Genomic DNA, 19,764 nt, shown 5'->3' with positions numbered 1-19,764 from the left:
ATTTCATAAATACTTGTTAAATGGGCCTATTTCAGAATCTATCTCAGACTTTCTCGGGGAAAAATGAAGTCTGCACTTAAGATCGTGTGATCAATATTAATTCTCAGCCTTGCCTTCTCTCCTTTTTCCCCTCTCCTCTCTTCTTTATGCTTCATTTTTTTTTGAAGCAGGATTATTTATTATGAATGTCTTGTTTGTTATAGAAGGTATGCTCCTAAGCTTTCCTAAGCAGTAGGCTTAGAATGCATGAAGAATGTAAAAGTATCTTTGAATAATTTAATCTTCATTAACCTTATACTACTAACATAATACCTCCCCTAGATAATGTAATGTCCTTCCATGTAGTTAATAATTCTTACATAGTTTGCTTTTTGACAAAGTGACTTAAGTATAAATTTATAGTTTTACTATTATGGATTTTGTACTGAAGCATAATATGTTTCCACAATAGAAAATAACTTACCGGAAGGCATCAAATAGAAGAGTAAGGTATAAACTCCATTTAAACAGAAGTCTGAAAATCTGTATTTTCAGGGATAATTTTTAGAACCCAGAATTTGCTAGTTTTAAGGATGACTTCTTTCCTAGATTCTTTCAGTGGTTAATTTAGTTTAAAAATGAAAGACAATAATGTGATGAAGGCCTGGGGTGGGGCAGGGGCTCGGTGGAGGGAGGCAAAAAGAAGGGAGGGGAAGAGGACATCTGTAATACTGTCAACAATAAAAAAATATATAAAATAGCCAAAACCAGTTTGGCTCAGAGTCGGCCTGTGGACCGAAAGGTCCCAGGTTTGATTCCAGTCAAGGGCATGTACCTTGGTTGTGGGTACATCCTCAGTAGTAGGTGTGCAGAAGGCAGCTGATCAATGTTTCTCTCTCATCGATGTTTCTAGCTATTTATCCCTCTCCCTTCCTCTCTGTAAAAAAAAAAAATCAATAAAAATATATTTTAAAAAATTATAAAATAAAATAAGAAACAAAAGAACATACCCAAATAAGTCATACTTACAGTGTTGGCATTTTGAAATGACTCAACTTTGTGTTTCATTATCAATATGTCTCTAAACAGATTTTAGTACAAACCATTTAAGAAACTGGGTAGCTCATTTGGTTAGAGCCTTGTCCCAACACACCAAGGTTGTGGGTTCGATCCCTGGTGAAAGAACATACAAGCAGCAACCAATGCATGCATAAATAAGTGGAGCAACAAATTGATGTTTCCCTTTCTCTCTCTCTCATCTCTCTCCCTCTAAAATCAATCAATAAAATTTTTAAAAAGAAGAAACTCAGATGAAATAGAAAATTTTATTAATATAATAAATATATAACTCTCATTCACCATTTGAGATTGCAGCAGTCTCTTTCTGCATAAGATTAGTAGCATAACTAAGAAATTGAAAAGAAAAAAAATATAAGGATCAGCCCATTTTTACTTTTCAACACATTCGTTCAAACAAAACCACATTTAAGGCTGCAAAATGATTACTTAAAAAATATAGTTGCAGTTGCATCTGCATTTGCCTTGGAGAAGCAGACTCTGAGACAAGCCTCTCTTTATAGAGCAAATGAGGCTGAAGGTTAGGGCTCCTCATTCTAATGGAAATAAATACCGGTCAAAACAAGAGACAAACCACCTTTCCCTAACAGGTGTCACTTGCTTTATCTTGCATGAAAGTGAGAGTTTACAAGGTGAACTTAATAGATAATAGTATTAACGAAGACAAATTTGCCTTAATGGCCCTGGCTGGTGTGGCTCAGTTTGTTGAGAGTCATCCCATGCACCTAAAGGTTGCTGGTCCAATTCTCTGTCAGTGTACGTACAAGGCAACTGATTGATGTTTTCCTCTCACATTGATGTTTCTCTCACTCTCTCTCTCTCTCACACACACACAAATCAACAAAACCTATTTTTTGCCTTAATGGAAAATTAAACTGGAAACACTGTTATCTCTATTTTGGCATCTCAATCTGATACTACAGGAGACCTGAAATAAAATATTGGCTCAACAGAATTTGAGGAGCATTTACCAAAGTCTAGATTTATTTTTCATCGCTGAAATTTAGAAATTATTATGGTATCACCAGAAAACTACATTAACTATTTCAGCTGTATAATGTTCTAGAAAGTGTCACATATATTAGAAAGTAAACGATTACATTACAAACAAGAGAAAGAGGTTTTAAAATGGAAGATGGAGCTTTCACAGTCCTTCAATAATGATGTATTTCCGTCAGTGCAAGAGGCATGTGCCTCCATGGGTAGAATGACAATCCCACATCTTGTGGGGTGATGTCTTTTTTCCTCCTCTGGTTATTTGTGAAAGGTGACACAAGAGCTTAATCTAGATTTTAACTCACTGCATACTTTTATCTCCTAGCTAAATTATGATGATGAGCATGATTATTAATAGTGAATGCTTAAGGAGTGCCAACAGTGGGCTAAGTGTTGATTACTAACTGCACATGGGTGGCACATATAAAAATAGGTCCTGGCATGTAAAAAAGGATTTGAGATTCTCTCCCCATGATGCAGCCACGGCCACAGGAGCCAGCCACAGAAATGCCAAGGCAAACGGAGTCCAGGGTGAGTTAAGTTTGCGTGCCAGTTGGGATTTACGAGTTAATGTTATGAAGTTGACATCCATAAATGTTGACGTGTGATGGCCCTGAACCCTTTGAGCGCAAAAAGAATAACAGGCACACGAGGGAAGAACTGAGAAGACCTCTCCAGGAGGCTTGCAAAGCAATTTTCTTTAAAATAACGTTCACTGGCATGATAAGTAGGTGCTTGCTGTGATCAGAGGAAAAGAGCAGAGGAAGGATAAACCCAGAAGAAAACAAAACAACGATATTCTGGGGAAACTATGCTCTGAAAAAAGGTACTTAGGGACAAGAAAAGAATGTCAGCTTGTTGCGTGGGTCCCAAGGAAGGCAGCTGGAAAGAAGAGATGAAAGAGATGGCACAGAAAGAGGCCATTTGTGAAGTCAGAAAGAGGAAGCATTCCCCTACTCTTAGTGGACTGGGTTAATTTAGAAGTACCCATGACAAGAACAACTAGAGGAATATGAGAAGCCCACAGCCATTAGTTTCCAGCATTTTTATGGCAACTTTTACAGGAATGTGCATTTTTCTATGAAGGGTCCACAGCTTTTAGATTTGTAATCTGCTAGATTATAAAACTCTATGGAGGCAGGGGCTGCAGCTGCTATTGAATCTCAGCTCTTAGCCCAGCACCTGCACATAGTAGGGCTTCATATAAGTTCTTGAATAAACTCATCACCGAATTAGGTCCGTGCCCAACAAAGATTAGGAATCATTGGGTTAGAGAGAGAGTTCTATGTATAATTAATATATCAAGGGTAGATTCCAGGTTGGAAAAGCTTTAACTCTGGCCAAAAAGAAAACACAGTAAGAAGGAAGGTGGAGTTGGAAGCACGAGGCAGTAGCAGACAGCATACACACACAAATGAAAAATGAAGCTGAGCACATGGAATGAAGGCCAGAGTTGGGAGCAAGGGAACCACATACTCAGGCCGGCCTGGCGATGCCCTCCGAGGACAGCAGGGAAGCCAGGCAAGTCACCAAAACTTTAAGACATAGACAACATATGGAGTGAGATATTTTTTCCATCTTGTTTACTTAAAATAAGACACAAAACTCAGAAAATGAATAACTCAAACTGATTTTGTGTTAATCTGAAAATTAACGACATAATCCCCGTGAGAGAGCCACTAAAACTCACTGGCTATTTCAATCACGCAACAATGCATAAAATCATGGAAAACCCAACCAGTAGCGTTGATGTTTTGTTTTATTTTTAATATATATATATTTTTTATTGATTTCAGAGAGGAAGGGAGAGGGAGAGAGAAATAGAAACATTAATGATGAGAGAAAATCATGGATCGACTGCCTCCTGCACACTCCTCACAGGGATAGAGCCCACAACCTGGGCATGTGCCCAGACTGGGAACCGAACTGGGACCTCCCAGTTCACGGGTCAATGCTCAACCACTGAGCCATGCCAGCCAGGCAATGTTTTATTTTATTTTTAAGAAAAAACCTAAAGAGAAATCTCCAATATTGAAGTTTATTGTGCAAGTAAAAATCAAAGAACTGAAAAAAGTGAAAGAATGGCGCTCTTACGTTTTCTCAAGTAATATTTATGTCCTCATTTATCTTTCTAACCAATCACAGTTCTGTCCCTTAATCTTATTACCCCTTACTGACAGGCTAACAACGCTTCCCTGTACTCTCAGGAATATACGAACAGTTCGTCATAGTCACAGTCTCACTTGTTAGCTACTCACCTCAAAATGCTGGTTGTGGCCACTATCTTTTTCATTTTCTTTGCTAAAAGCAATAACAAAAAAGTGTCATGAAGTCTCAATCTGTTTTATAACAATGTTTTTTCACCTACTGAAATTATAATTTACTTTAAAAGTAGGCTGAGTAGCTCTAAATACAATTCCTATAAAATTCAGACCCAAAAGAAAACAACAAAGTAATAAAAATAAAACAAAAGTAGAAATACAAACATGAATATGGCATTTGGTTTTAATAGCAGCAGGGCAGATTTTTTTATTCTAAGTATTTCCATTGCTTTAAAATACTGTTGGTAAACATACAGTCTATTAATTCTATTCATTTTAGTTCTTACAATGCACATTGCATTAAGTAAAAACAAAACAAAACACCTATTCAAACTCATAAAAATATGAGCAGAAAATTCTAAAATTACCTGTCATCGGACATCAGTTCAATATTATCAGGTCTAGCCCTCTCATGAGATGGTTTGGAGTTGAGGCTTTCCATATTCTGTAACAAAACAAATCATTGGTTGCCCAGTAGAAATGGTAAGAAATATACAGCAGCATAATCTTTCTGTTTTAAAGAAGAGTAGTACATAATATGTAGATATAACTAATTCTTGCCCTTGCATTTCTATCTTTGTTAAAACTAGTAAAATTATGACAGTTTATTATTATACACTGCTTGCATAAAAGTGCATATTAAATTTTATCATTTCTTTAACAAAGATATCTGACAGCATCATAGGAATGGACATTTTGCCCTATAACGTGCTTGTTAGGTACTCTCCACATTTTATAACTAAACATAGCAAAACCAGGTTGTCAGAATATGAGGATGGCATTAGAACTAGAATAGAGGAATCTGACCTTGAAACTGATCAGAAACTGATGGAACACTCACTCTTTATTTAACAACTTTATCACACATATTGCCAATAGGGTAATATATACCTATGTTGTAAAATAACCATAAAAAGAAATGAGGTTATCTTAAGAACCTTTCTGCAATGTTTAATGTTAATCTTTATATCTGCTAAGATAACAAATACAAATGGGAAACTTCCTTTGAATGGCATGTAGTATTTCATGCTGACCAGGAGGGCTTAATGCTTATCAGGAAGGATATCTGCAAGATTTTTTGACTGCCTCTGTGAATACCAGCCAATGCTTTCTACAAACAATTCGGATGACTGAGCACAGAATAAGTAAGCATTCCCCATGAAGGAAGAATATAAATAAGCAAACGAGCACGTATACATTTAGCAGACTCAAAAACATAGCTGCTGCCAAAACCGGTTTGGCTCAGTGGATAGAGCATCAGCCTGTGTGGACTGAAAGGTCCCAGGCTCTATTCCAGTCAAGGGCACATTGGTTGTGGGCCCATCCCCAGTGGGAGGTATGCAGGAGGCACTGATCGATGTTTCTCTCTCATGGATGCTTCTAGCTCTCTATTCCTCTCACTTCCTCTCTGTAAAAAAAAAAAAATAAAAAAAAAATATATATATATACACACACACACATACATATATGTGTGTGTGTGTGTGTGTGTGTGTGTGTGTATATATATATATATATATTAAAAAAATAGCTGCCTTAGAGACATGGATTCGAATACCACTAAACTCAAAGATTCTTATCTGAAATGAAGGTCATGAAGCATAATTCACCTATTCTGTGTCATTGAAACAATCAACACATGTATTAAAGCAACATATATTCACCTACGTATTGATAACCTTCCATTATGAAAAATTCTTTACAAAGTAAATGTGATTAAAGATTACAATAATCCCATGAAACTGACTATATTGAAAATCTCCAAAACAATAACAACATATAATTAGGATAGAAAATGAATATTTGACTTGGTAAATGGATGAATTATTTTCCTTTTATGTTGATTTGGCCAGCTTGTTTTTAATTCTTAAAGTTTAAAATCGTAGGCTTCATCAAAGAATAAAAACAAAGGAAAACAGCATAATATAATAGTTATAATGGTGGCTCTGAGTCAGAATGTTTGGGTTTGAAGCCTAGCTTTATCATTTACCAAATATATGACCTTACTTGACCCTCAATTTGCCCATCTGGAAAATGGAGATGTAACCTTACTCAACACAGGGGTGGCCAGGAGATTAAATGATATAATACAGTTAAAGTGCTGGAATAATACCTAATATACTTAATGAATATTAGTTGTTGTTCTTGATGATATTATTATTCTTTCTTAAACTATGAAATCCCCAAGGACAATATTTTACTACTATTTGTCCACAGTTAAGAAGATGTCCCAGGAACTGAAAAGACATAGTGTTTGTGTTTGCTACTGAACAAGGATTTACATGCTTAGATAACTGACATCGTTAGATAATTTTAGAATAAATCTGAGAACTGTAAAAAAATGATGACAACAATTATATTCCCATTTTTATACCTCTAAAGCTTAAGTAGTTTAGGTTATAAGAAGCCTCTTTAAAATGGCTCTCATTTAACCAAAGCAGAATTGCTCTTCTTACCTGGATGTGATCTTCCTGATAAAGAGTGATGTATCTATGACAAAGAATCTTTGTTCATTCTCATAGGTAATCTTTAATAGATTATCAAAATCTTTAGTGTAAGATCTAGTGCAATAGTATTAGGTTTTCCTAAAGTTCTGAAACATGAATTCTTAGAGAAAGCATAACCAGATCATTTTAGAAAGTGTTAATGACATACATTTATAATGATATGCAAATGACTATTTCCAAAGACATACAAATCATTAGGTTAAGGCTAAGAAATATTCAGAAAGGGAGAACAGGAGATAAACCATAATAACATTACATAAATATAAAGATACTTCCATTAGATGATGTCAGAAGATTGATTTTTTTCCTACAAAGATAATATACAGAAAGAACCAAGATTTTGAATAGATTTTGAGAAATATATATATATTTCTCAAAATCAATCTATCTATCTATCTATCTATCTATCTATCTATCTATGAAAGTATAGATAGGTGTGTTATACAATAGGAAGCTTTACAAAAAGCAGTTGAAAATGTGAGAAAGTTTAGCTGATCTCTAGGGATAAAACAAGTAGTAACTTCTTCAGCTCCCTCCCCCTCTCCACTTTTTAAAGTGTTTGGTCCAAATGTTTAAGAACTCCCCAAGGACCTGAGTTTTTATAGATGTAACTGACAAATGGTGACTTTCCATATTGTTCAGTAATCCTCCCTCTAAAGCTTTATAAGAATTCCAGCTTTCATGCCATCCTCCGCACATTTGAGACTGTTGAATATTCATGGTCTGCTTTTACAAAGCAGCATGCAAGTACACAGTGTTCCTTTGCTAAGGTGGTTGGATTGCCCTCCTATACCTTTTGGAAACAGGAACATGTGAAGAATGTATTACAACTACCTCAGTTTGTTTTTCTTTTTTTTTTTTTTTTTCCAGAAGGAAACAAACAAGGGTAGTAAAGATCTATGAATGCATTAACGAGAATACCTATTTCCCTGGGAGCAAAATGTTTTATAAATTCTGACTTCCATTCTTGCCTAGGATTTAGGGAGGTCAAATTAAGATAAGAGATAATCTTGCAATTCCTCCACTTCCTTGAGGTGGGGAAAGGGAAGAAAGTATTGTACACGTCAAAATAAAGGCTGAAATATAGAATGTTTTCCTTGTATGAGAAATACACTACAAGACTTTCAAATGTTCTGTTGTTATTAGTACTTGTTTTATGAGAAAATACTGGCTCAATGCCTTTTGAAGGTGTTGAACTGTCTTATGTATAAAACTTCTCTAGGTGTGATGAGACTAGTTCATTAATATTTTCATTTATTAAAGTTAATAGAATTTTTACAAAAAATGTTTTATTGCATTAACTTTAAATATTCCTTCTAAAGTTGTAATCTTTTAAGAAATAGCAAAGAACAGAGTATGACTTTATAATTATAATGAAACTGCTTCTTGAGTTGTATATTTTTTTTTAAGTCAGGTAAAGCCTCACTTACAAAGCCGAAAATTTTGCCTCATCTAAGTCCTAGGAGTGACTTTCAGAACACACACATTTGCTATGACATAATTTATATGGACAATTTTTGAGTGTCAGAAGGAAGTGTTATTTAAGAACTACACTTTTAAATTATAATAGAACCCCAAATTTAAAAAGAGCAAGAGCCTCTAACACAGCTTTAGGCTGTGGACTTTATTTTCAATTCTTACCCCCAGTTCTGTTTTGGCATTGAAGCTAAGGCTCAAAACCTGTTTGACCACTGAAGCACATGAAACCACTTGGAGCAAAAACAAATTTGTCTTCTAAAACTGTAAAATGCTGACAAAGCCTTTATAGAGGACACCAAGAAAAAAAAAAAAGAAAGCCTTTTCTCAATATACAAACAGCTCAGTCTGAAGGCTGCATGGAATGCTGCTAGTCAAAACAGGTTCATTATTCTAACCTTGAGCTCAATGAGGAGAATATTTGATTTTTTCTCATTAATGGCAGATTTGAATCTCTTTGTGTACCCTTCTGTACACTTTATTACTTAAAACTGTACAAATTAACCCATATTAAAAAATAACTACTGGCACTGAAAGAGATGCCTCTGGAAGAGCTTGCCAGCTGTCTACCCAATTTCACCTTTTTTTTAAAAAAAATAAAATATATATTTTATTGAATTTTTATAGAGAGGAATGGAGAAGGATAGAAAGCTAGAAACATCGATGAGAGAGAAACATGGACCAGCTGCTTCCTGCACACCCCCTACTGGGGATGTGCCCGCAACCAATGTACATGCCCTTGACCGGAATGAAACCTGGGACCCTTCAGTCTGCAGGCCGACGCTCTATCCACTGAGTCAAACCGGTTTTGACTCCACCCGTTTTGTCCACAGGACTGCACAGCCACATGCCCGGTAAGAACACATCCTCTGGCTCCTCCACAGTGGGGAATGGCCACGTGACCGACTGGCCTCCAGCACGGTATGAGAAGCAATGTGTGTGGCTCCCAGATGTGGTCCTTAAACTAACCCACCAGGTATAAGCCTTAACATTCCCTGTGAGCTGGAATGGAGATGAAAACCACCAGAGTGCCGGGAAGGGAAGCTACCTGCTGAAGAAGGCAGATAGGGAGTTGGCCTGTGGCCCTAAAAACTGTATGGAGCAAGCCCTCCACACCTGCTCTAGACTTCCACAGGAGACATAGCTTGTACTAAGTCCACGACATCGTGTTTTGGGTCTTTCTGTTATACAAGTTACCTTAAACCATATGGCAACCATTCACTCACTCTTCCCCCCAGCACATTTTTAGTGAGTATCTAACCATCTGGGCATGGGGGCGCAATGCTGAGCCAGTCAGACACTAGCCTTGTCACCACGACACTTACCGTATTTTCCGGCATAGAAGATGACTTTTGAAACAAAAAAAAAGTCAACCGAAAATCAGGGGCAAAAGACCAAAATTGCACAAAAATTACCTGCAGATCTTGACGGCAAAGTAAGTCTTTTCTTTGAAGTGGGGGGTAGTCTTATACAGCGAATATAGGCCTAAACCTATGTTTTAACTGTAAAATTAGGGGGTCGTCTTATACGCCGGAAAAAATACAGTATATTTTGGTTACTGCTCCTATTGTAGCTTGTTAACATTGTTTATATTACCTTGATTTCTGTAATAGGTTCTACCTGAATACAAATGTAAATTACTAACTGACAAAGAAAATGAATCCTAGATGTGTGTGTAAACATGATAAGATTAAAAAGTTAGAAGCTGTGGTACACTTATGCAATGGAATACAACATGGCCATGAAAAAGAAGGAAATCATATCTGTCTTGTATTGTTTCCAGCAACTGCATTAATTTTCTTCATTTCCTCCCACACTGTCGTGAACCCAGGCTCTTCCTCCCTTTTCCAACCAAAATAGCTCCCAGCAAGGCAGATGTATGTTAGTTGGATGTTATATGTGAAATTATCATGCACCTGCTATTCCAAAATCTCTCTTCTGATTTTTTCTTGACTCAAATTTATAAGGCTCCTGCCCCCATACTGCACTGGAATTGCTAGCTGCTTCCTCTTAAACTCTTTTGCTTGTATCTTCTCCTCCACCGATCCTCTACACATTGGTAGGTCTCAGGGCACAGTCCTTGGACCCTTCTCTTTGCTCATTCCCTAGGGGCCAGCTAGGGTTATCTCAAAGCTTTAAAAACCAACTATGTGCCAAAGACTTCCAAACTTATTTTATTCCTCCCCTAAACTCCAGATTCATGTATGTAACTGCCTACTTGACTGATTTATTAATAGACATCACAAGGTCAACATATCTAAATGGAATTATTGTTGCCCCCCCTCATTTACCTTCCAATAGTTTCTCTATCTTAAAAAATGGCACTCCATCCTTCTAGCTACTCCAAAAGTCTTAGAGTCATCTTGCACCCCTCCCTGCTTCTTCACATCCAAATACAACCCATTAGATAATGCTCTTGGTTCTACTCCAATATATATTCTTACTGGCCAGTGTTTCTAAGTAGTTAGAGCATCAGTTCTTACTACCTCCATTGCGGTCATCCTGGCAAAAACTGAGTATTATCTCTTCCTTCGATGATGCCAATCATTCTGCTTTAGTTCTTGTCCATCTTTCAGCACCTCTGGGCTATTCTTTCAAAAGGTACATCAGAAAATAACTTTCCTCCCTGTAATTGTTCCTCATCTCACTCCAGGTAAACGCCAAAGACCTAAAAATGTCTGTCAAGCCTAAGTGGTCATGCTTTGTCTCTGATTTCATCTCCTATAATGCTTCTCCCTCAACTCTGCTCCAACCATCGCAGCCTCTTGCTTATCCTCAAAAGGATAAGCCTTATTGCCCCGTCTGTCTGGGTAGTCTCTCTCTATCCTGATGGCAAACTCCCTCACCTCCTTCAGGTCCCTGCACCAGTATGATTCTCAGGGAAGCCTGACCTGAGGACCTTAATCCACACAACACAAATCCTTATCTCCCACCCTTCCTACTTTATTATTCAACTTCGTTTCTCCCCATAGCATGTATTGCCTTCTGACTATTTCCTTGTTTCTTCTCCATCTCATCCTTTGAAAACGCCAACTTCAGGAGAGCAGAAAGTGTGTCTCTTTGATCACCTAGATTTTGCTTGTCAAATAGCTTTGTGTTGTATGCTTGAAGGAATGAATAATTTTAAGTCTGGTTCATAATTCTGGCTTCTTTACATTAAGTTGACACCAGAGAATCACTGTCCTGTAGTTTGTTTTTGTTTTTGTTTTTTGTTAATTCTCACCTGAGATTTTTTCCTATTGATTTTTAGAAAGTGTGGAGGGAGGCAGGGAGGGACAGGGACAGAGAGACAGAGAGACAACATATTGATTGGTTGCCTCCAGCACACGCCCTGACTGGATGAAACTGCAACCCAGGTACGTGCCCTTGACCAGGAATAGAACCTGTGACCCTTTGGTTCTATCAGCATGGCTGATGCTCTAACTACTTAGAAACACTGGCCAGGGCAGCCATGTAGTTTTGACAGGAGTTCTTGCTGAGCTGTGCTGCACTGAAGACAAGAGTTGAGAGTTTCTGCATTTGGTAGATGATTGTTTGCAGTAGCAGGTAAAGTGGTTTGAAAATGGGAGAAGGCACAGACTGGAAGCTTGGAGATATACTGGTGGCTGTTTTGAGGTTCTAGGCTAATTATAATTAGGGCTTCGGCTATGTAATGGCAATACAAAAAGAAAAGGGTGACATGCATCACATTTTTATAGTACAGTCAACAATATTTGACAAATGATTGAAAAGTTGGAAGGATTAAAAATAAGGAAAAGGAAAGGACTTCAAAAAGACTAAGGATGATGATCTGATAAACTCAGATGGGTATCTTGAGTGAAAAGAGATCAAAGAGAGAAAAAGACAAGTTTGGTTTTAACATGTTGACTCTGAAGTACTTTCTAGGGTGAACTGCAGAGAGCATCAGTTAAATGTTGATTTGGGCCCTGGCCGGTGTGGCTCAGTTGGTTGGAACATCCTTCCATGCAGTGAGGTCCTGGGTCGATTCCCAGTCAGGACACATGTCTAGGTTGCGGTTTGACCCTCGGTTGGGGTGTGTCCAGGAGGCAACTGATCGTTGTATCTCTCTCCCATTGATGTTTCTCTCTTTCTGCCTCCCTTCCTTCCTCTCTAAAATCAATAATTAAAAAAAAAAATGTTCATTTTGGGTGAAAAATGTTGATTTGAAAGTCATTTGTAAAAGGTGACATTTGGCACCATGGAAGTGGAGCAGCTCTCAGATAAAATGCTGATGGAAGAGAGATAAGAGACAGAAATCTGGGTAACGTTTACATCCACTTCTGCTTTGTGGGGCATTAGCCAGTGAAGGATACAGCAGAGAAGAAACCAGTCATTGTGGTAAGAGGACAAAGCAAGGTCACCATCACAGAGGCCAAGGGAAAGAGAGTTCTGAGAACAAGGGACAAAGTGTCAAAAGCACCACAGGCCTTAGGGAGGCCAAGGTCAAGCATATGTCACAGCACAAAAGTGTGAAAAGGCCAGCTCCAACCGCAGATCGGCCCAAGAAAGCAATTTCCTCAGAGAAGGGAGTAGAATCCTGACTACAGGGCTTGAAAGTGTGAAAAGAACTGAAAATAACAAGTATGGACTGTTCAAAATATTTGATGGTAAAATGAAGAAATGAGATTGGAGATCAGAGCCAAGGAAACAGAAAGGAACTTAAATATGTACTGTTTTCAGTTTTTCCTCTTTGTTTTGCCCATATTTCATTGCATTTAAAAACCATACAACGAGAATATTAATATCCCCGATTTTACAGATGAGGGAACTAAATAACTGAGTAGCACATTCACTTGTACATGAGAAACAAAGCAGCAGAGGTAGGATTATTGAATAAAATGCATGACTGAGTTATGGCTTTTGATTCAAACTGTTACTAGGCCAACAGAAATGAGCCAAAGAAGAAAGCAATGAAGTGTGTGTGTGTGTGTGTGTGTGTGTGTGTGTGTGTGTACACATACATGGGGGTGAGGTGCAGAGATGGATGTAGAAAACAGAATTTCTAAACATACTTCTTAACTTTAGAATTTAGAAAGACCACTTTATCATCTGGTCAGGTAAGAGTATAAAATGAGTGAAAATGTAGAGAAAGTCTGGAGCAGGAGGGAGGAAACTTGCTGAAACACTAGCCAGCTGTCTTAACTCTTCAAGGTAAACCAGGAGACAAGTTTCCAAGAGAGATTGAAGGACACAGGCATGAGTTAGGGGTTAAGGAGAGAAAAAGGTTGAGACTGTGGCAAAAGCGATAAGGCAGAGCACTTTGATGTCATTCAGGGCCACTAACTTTCGAGCTCTGCAATGTCTGTGGGCTCTGTTCTCTGCAGCCCCCGGCAGCCTTGGAAGGTGAAAGGACAAAGGAGAAAGTGCCCGGACTGTTCCCACTTCAGATTCCAAATCTGCAAGATGCCTTTTTTTTAGGTTACAGCATATTGTCCTCTTTGGCTGTGGAGTGGGCTGTGAGATCACTGTGAAATGATGACTCACAGGCTTCAGTTACTCTCCTCTCATTTTCTTTGGAAAATAGCTTTTGCTCCAATCTCTCCACGAAAATTGCTCTTTTATTAAGTGCTCTCCAGTTTGCTAATTCTAATAATGGTCCTATTCAGCCTTCTATTTGATCCATCATCTGACCCTCTTTTCACTTAGCTTCCTAGACAACGAATCACCTAGTTTTTCTTCTCCTTTGCTGATAGCTCCTTTTTAAGTCTTCTCTGCCGGTATCTTTTTATCTCTCCATGTACCTCTCAATGTTGGTACGCCTCAGGCTCACAGTCCCCGAGGCCACTTCTCTTTTCTGTCCACACTGCTCCCTTGGTTGCTCACTCAGGATACTGGCTTTAAATAGTCTCTATCTGCTAATGACTCCCACCCACACTGTATCTCCTGCCAGGATATCCTCCCTCAACTAAGGCCCAGAAACCCAGTTGCCTCCTGCCTCTGAGATATCTGATGGGCAGTTCAATCCTAACATGTCCAAAATTGAGCCCTGGATTATCCCCCAAACTCTGTCTTCTCATTTCAGTAGACTGGCAACACAGATCTTCTGGTTGTTCAAGCCCAAAACACTGGAGCCTCTTTGACCTCTGTTACTTTCATACCCCACAGGTAATGTCAATTGTACCTTCAAAATGTATCCAGAACCCATCTCCTACTTCATGCCTCCTGCAGTGCAGCACTTCAGGAGGGACCACTCACGGTTTAGTTAATGTGAACAGTGCCCTCGGGAGTATTGCACTGTACTGTACGGCCTGCAGGTTATACGTGCCGGCTCTGGTATCACCTGTGTTGAGGCCACAATCACCTCAAACCTTCCTGCCATGGTTACTCTGCTTTTGCCCACTTATTGTCTATTCTCAAGGTAGTAGTCACATCAAATGTCAGTGAGTCCGATCACTATTCCACCGAGGCCCTCAGTGGATTCTTGCCTCACCCAGAGTAAAGGCAGAGTTTTGCAATGATCTCTGAGGCCTTACTTCGTCTGCCCTCTTTCCTGGTACCTCTCTCACTTGGCTCACTCTCTTTCAGCCATGATGGTGTCTTTGTGGTTTCTTGAACATTCTGGATGCAGTACTGCCTCGGGGCCTTTGCCACCTGCCATTATAATACATCCTTCTAAGGCTTGCGTCCTCACTTCCTCTAGGTCTTCATACTCAAACTAGTGGCCCAGTGCACGAAATTCATGCATGTTAAAAAGGAATTAATTAGAGGAAATGTTTTAATATTGCAATTTGCCCTTTCTCTATAATAGAAGTGTCAGAGATGAAAGAAAGTTAGTAAAATGTATATGAAAATCTTCCTACTGTTAGAGTCTGGGGCGCACCGTGGGACACAGAGTCAAGTCCCTGCCCACCCACTCATATCTCAAAATCACATGAGACCCAGACCCAGCTGGCCCCACCCACATTGGGCAAGATCCAGACCTGACCAACTCCACCCCTGTCAAGCCCCGCCAGTGTGTGTGTGTGTGTGTGTGTGTGTGTGTGTGTGTGTGGTGGGCGGGGGGAGTGTAGCCTCAGGTCTCTGCTGATTGCTCATTATGGGAACCTTGCCTCCACTGTGGGTGCAGTCATCTTGTGTTACTATGGGAACCCCATCTCCGCTGTAGGCACAGCCATCTTGTGATGGCATGATGATTAATTTTCATATTACCTCTTTATTATATAAGGTTCAAATTCTTGGGATATCTAATTGACCATGGTATTTAAAACTGCACTCCTTGCCCCCTCACAATTCCTATCCCCATTTCCTGCTTTATTTTTCTTCCCAGTAGTTATCACTATCTAACATAGCTTATGTCTTACTTGTTTCTTAATTATTGTCTGTTTCCCCTATTAGAAGGTTGGGGTCGATAAGGGCAGCAATTTTTGCCCATTTCTCTCACTGTTGTATCCCCAGGATACTTCCTGGCACATGGAAGGCATATAATTACACACAATATTTCCTCCCCATCTATGGAAACAAGTGTTTAGTCAGGGTGAAAAGAACTTGACATGGAGTAGAAAAGGACTGTGAAGGAGGGTTGGATAAAGTAAAATTAGAAGATTAAAAATAGAGGGAAGTTTAGATCACAACCTAACTTTTAGGATGTGGTCTAAATACTTGTACTGGTCACTGTTATATTCTCTGGCTCTTAGTTTTGTGGTTACCTGTGAAGATGAGATTTAAAAATTTACAGAATATGAGAATTAGGAAAGATCTTAGAGAATATCCCCTCTTTATAGATGAGGAAAATTTTTCTAAGTTGCATGGGTGTTTTAAGTTATTCATTGCAACAAAGACACGGTCCACTTTGCTCACTTATGTGACAGGCACAATTCTGGAATGTGGAAACTGGCAACTAAGGTGGGAACATAAATAAGACCAACATGAAATTAGGTTTTTCCATCCAAATGTCTTTAAACAAAGACTATGTCCATAGTTTTTATCAATCAAATACATATTCAAAGGAATAAATGTATTTTTCCACTTTTATTAGCTATTACAACCTAGATAATTTAAGACACTATCTCTAGTGAAAAGAAGATTATTGATGGGTTCAGTTCAGTGAAAAGGGATTCAGAGAATTATATGCTTTTCAAAGAAGTCAAGAATCAGACTTTTAGTCACTGTCATTCTCTTTGGAAGATAAGCAAATAAAGAGCTAATGAAGTTAGTATGATTTAAAAAATATTTTACTGTTCCCCCAAATATGAATTAAGTCAATACTCAGTAACATTTACTGAGTCATGAATGGTTCCAGGGCTTATACTTGTTATTTGAAGAACCGTGTTTATGAGGTCTGAGGTAAATGAATGCTCTCTGTCCTTTCCAGCTGATCAGTTTATTTCTAGAAATATAGTATCAAGACATTTTGGGAGAAAATAAAATAAACATGCTTTCCCTGGATTTGCATTTATGTATATTTTACTTAGGGCAAAATTTGGAATCTTCTGTGAGCATGTGCAGAAACTGACAATGAAAAAAATAGGTGGCCCATAAGTGTTTCTAGATGTGTATACCCATCACAGAGCTAACAGCTGGGCAGACATAGAGGAGACCAGGAGGATTTACATACTGAATGGTGGGGATGTACTTTACCTATTTTTATTAGACACCAGTTCATGCTATGCTATAAAATCTATCTTCACTTTATATCTTTTTGAAAAATTTGTTTTAAATAAAGAGAATTAGAAGATAGACTTTTGGTTCTCACTTTCCAGAGAAACTGAATACACAAAAAAGAATGATATATATTCATTGCTAAACCATATAATGTTTTAGTTATTGACTGAACTAAAGGTTCAGGTCTGAGAAAACTGTGCAGGAGATTAATTTCTTTTTTGGGGGGTTGATTAATTTGGAAGAAAATACTTGACAGAATATAGATTTGCAAATATATTTCTGAACATGAAGAAAGTTGATCTTCTTTCCCTTTGTTTTTTCCTTTCACCTGGCTTTAAGTTCATTCATTAAAACTTGTTTTTTACATATTCACATGGACAACAACAAACAGAATGGGGAAAACAAGGACAAATGCAAACTGCTGACAATCCTGTCCCCAAAAGAAAAGTTAAAAATGCTCAAAAGAATAAGACAAAGGCTGGATCAATTTGAATAAAATGAGACTCAAATTCGTTCTCTCTGGTTCCTTTAGCAAAATAAAATCTTTCCCAGCCTTTTTATATTTACAAAAATGAAATGCAAGTGTGCATAGCAGGTTAGCTCTAAGGTCTCTTTCAGAACTCATAATTTAGTAAAATTCAAGATTGAAATTATTATTCATTTATTACAAAGCAAGGAAAAGAGATGTGATATTGGCTGCAAGTAAAAATTGTGTAAAATTATTCACTTACCACAAGAATGTCTTGATTTTCATTGAGATCAGAAAGTCTGGAACTGGATTTCTGACGTTTGAGTTTGCTCCTTTCTCCAATAGAACCAGAAGTATTTTCATGTAAATTTTCCACTTCCTGAGCATTCAAAATACAATCATCAAGGTTGCTGAGCCCAGAAGGAATATTTTCTTTGTTGAGGAGTCCCCTAGAATTGAAAGAAAATTATCTTAATTGTATCTCAAAGGGAGAAAGGGGCATTTTAATGACACTGCCACTGCCTCACACAGGAGTCAGAAGAGTGCTAGAGATTCCAGTTTGCATCTTTGATCAAAACCTGAGCAGAGTGCCACTACTGAAACCTCTTGGTGCCAAATAAATCACATTAAGAGAGAAATTATTCCTAGAGGCGATTGGCAAGAGCTGTGTTTCTAGCAAATGAACAACTTTTGTATTTGTACCAAAAGTGATTTGTATTCCAACAGGAAGATTAGTGTAAGCTAACAAAATAATTCTGCCCCCCCTCCCATATGTATGTATACATATACATACACACACACACACACACTCTCTCACACACACATCTCTTACACATTGATACAATGTATGAAAAAAAAATCTGAAAGGGAAATATGTGTTTCTCTAGAATGGGACATGATGGTTTTCCCAAATGATAAAGACATTTTAGAGGAGTAAAATGTATTAATATATAAATCTGACCATGTTAGATAATCTTGGTAGAAATAGCAAAATAGAAACTATGAAATACAGATAATTTAAAAAATAATATATTTTTATTGTTGAAAGTATACAGATGTCCTCCTTTCCCCCTTCATTAACTCCCTCTACCCTGCTCCTGGCTCCTCCCCAGCAGGCCTTTACAGCACTATTGTCTGTGTCTATGGCTATGCATATCATTTCTTTGGTTAATCTCTTCCCCCCACCACCCTTCCCTCTGAGATTCATCAGTCTGTTGCATACTTCCATGTCTCTGGACCTATTTTATTCATTAGTTTATTTTGTTCATTAGATTCCACATATGAGTGAGATCATGTGATACTTGTCTTTCTCTGACTTATTTTACTTAGCACAATACTCTCCAGGTCCCCCCATGCTGTCTCAAAGGGTACGAAATCCTTCTTTTTCACAGCTGCACAGTATTATGCACTCATCTACTGAGGATCACTTTGGCTTGAGTACAAATAACTTAAAATATATATATATTATATATATATATTATATATATATAATATATATATATATATATATATAATATATATATATATATATATTTGATTTTCTACAGAGAGGAAGGGAAAGGGAAGGAGAATTAGAAACATCGATAAGAGAGAAACATCAATCAACTGCACACCCCCTACTAGGGATATGCCCACAACTAATTTAATTCCTTGACTGGAATTAAACCTGAGACCCTTGAGTCCGCAGGCCAATGCTCTATTTACTGAGCCAAACCGGTTAAGGTTAAATAGTTTTTAATTGAAATATAAATTTATTACATCCCAGTGCAAGGAATTCCAGAATGTAAGCTTGTAACTGGAGGTCCTTCATGACTTAGCTGTAGATGTATATACGAATGAATGCCATAATTACAGAATTTAATTCATTTAATGTTCTTGAAATTATTTTAATAATTTCAAACACTCACTTGTAAGAGGTTTTCACAAAATTAAATTACTTAGCAAAATGTTTGTCTTTTATTACATCACAAAACAAATTAAACCATCCATGTAGCACCATGCTTTGATAAGATACAAATGAATGAGATTTTAAGAATGACCCTAAAAGTAATCCCCTAAACACCTAAAGCTACATCTTAAAATAAATGAGCTTTAAAGAGTAAAAATACATGACCATATTTTACTATCAGTTCAATCATATCCAAAAATTAAAGATAACATTAAATATCTATTTTGCACTCTAAATTCCTATCTGTCTTAGATGGTATATAATGGAACAAAATTATGAATTAATATAATCATAATATTTTCAAGGTTATACTATCTTTGGTGATTTTTTTAATATTCCATATTTAATTTATTCTTATTTTATACTTTTCATGTAAAGATGTATAGAATTAGT

At 37.5% G+C, this 19,764-nt stretch overlaps 1 protein-coding gene across 7 annotated transcripts in view; it reads right to left on the bottom strand.

The window, feature by feature from the left end:
* FAM13A (family with sequence similarity 13 member A) overlaps positions 1-19,764 on the bottom strand; it is a 233,136-nt gene that overhangs the window by 35,414 nt on the left and 177,958 nt on the right. For all 7 annotated transcript variants that reach the window (XM_045570814.1, XM_036453731.2, XM_045570816.1 and 4 more), the window contains 3 exons: positions 17,686-17,872; positions 4,742-4,818; positions 4,311-4,353 (listed from right to left, as the gene is read on the bottom strand). In XM_045570814.1, coding sequence (XP_045426770.1) covers positions 4,311-4,353; positions 4,742-4,818; positions 17,686-17,872 — 307 coding nt within the window. The remainder of the gene's footprint in view (positions 1-4,310; positions 4,354-4,741; positions 4,819-17,685; positions 17,873-19,764) is intronic.

This window comes from Pipistrellus kuhlii, unplaced genomic scaffold (genome assembly GCF_014108245.1).
Source record: "Pipistrellus kuhlii isolate mPipKuh1 unplaced genomic scaffold, mPipKuh1.p scaffold_m20_p_1, whole genome shotgun sequence".
Taxonomy (NCBI): domain Eukaryota; kingdom Metazoa; phylum Chordata; class Mammalia; order Chiroptera; family Vespertilionidae; genus Pipistrellus; species Pipistrellus kuhlii.
This window is presented reverse-complemented; position numbering and strand designations above follow the sequence as displayed.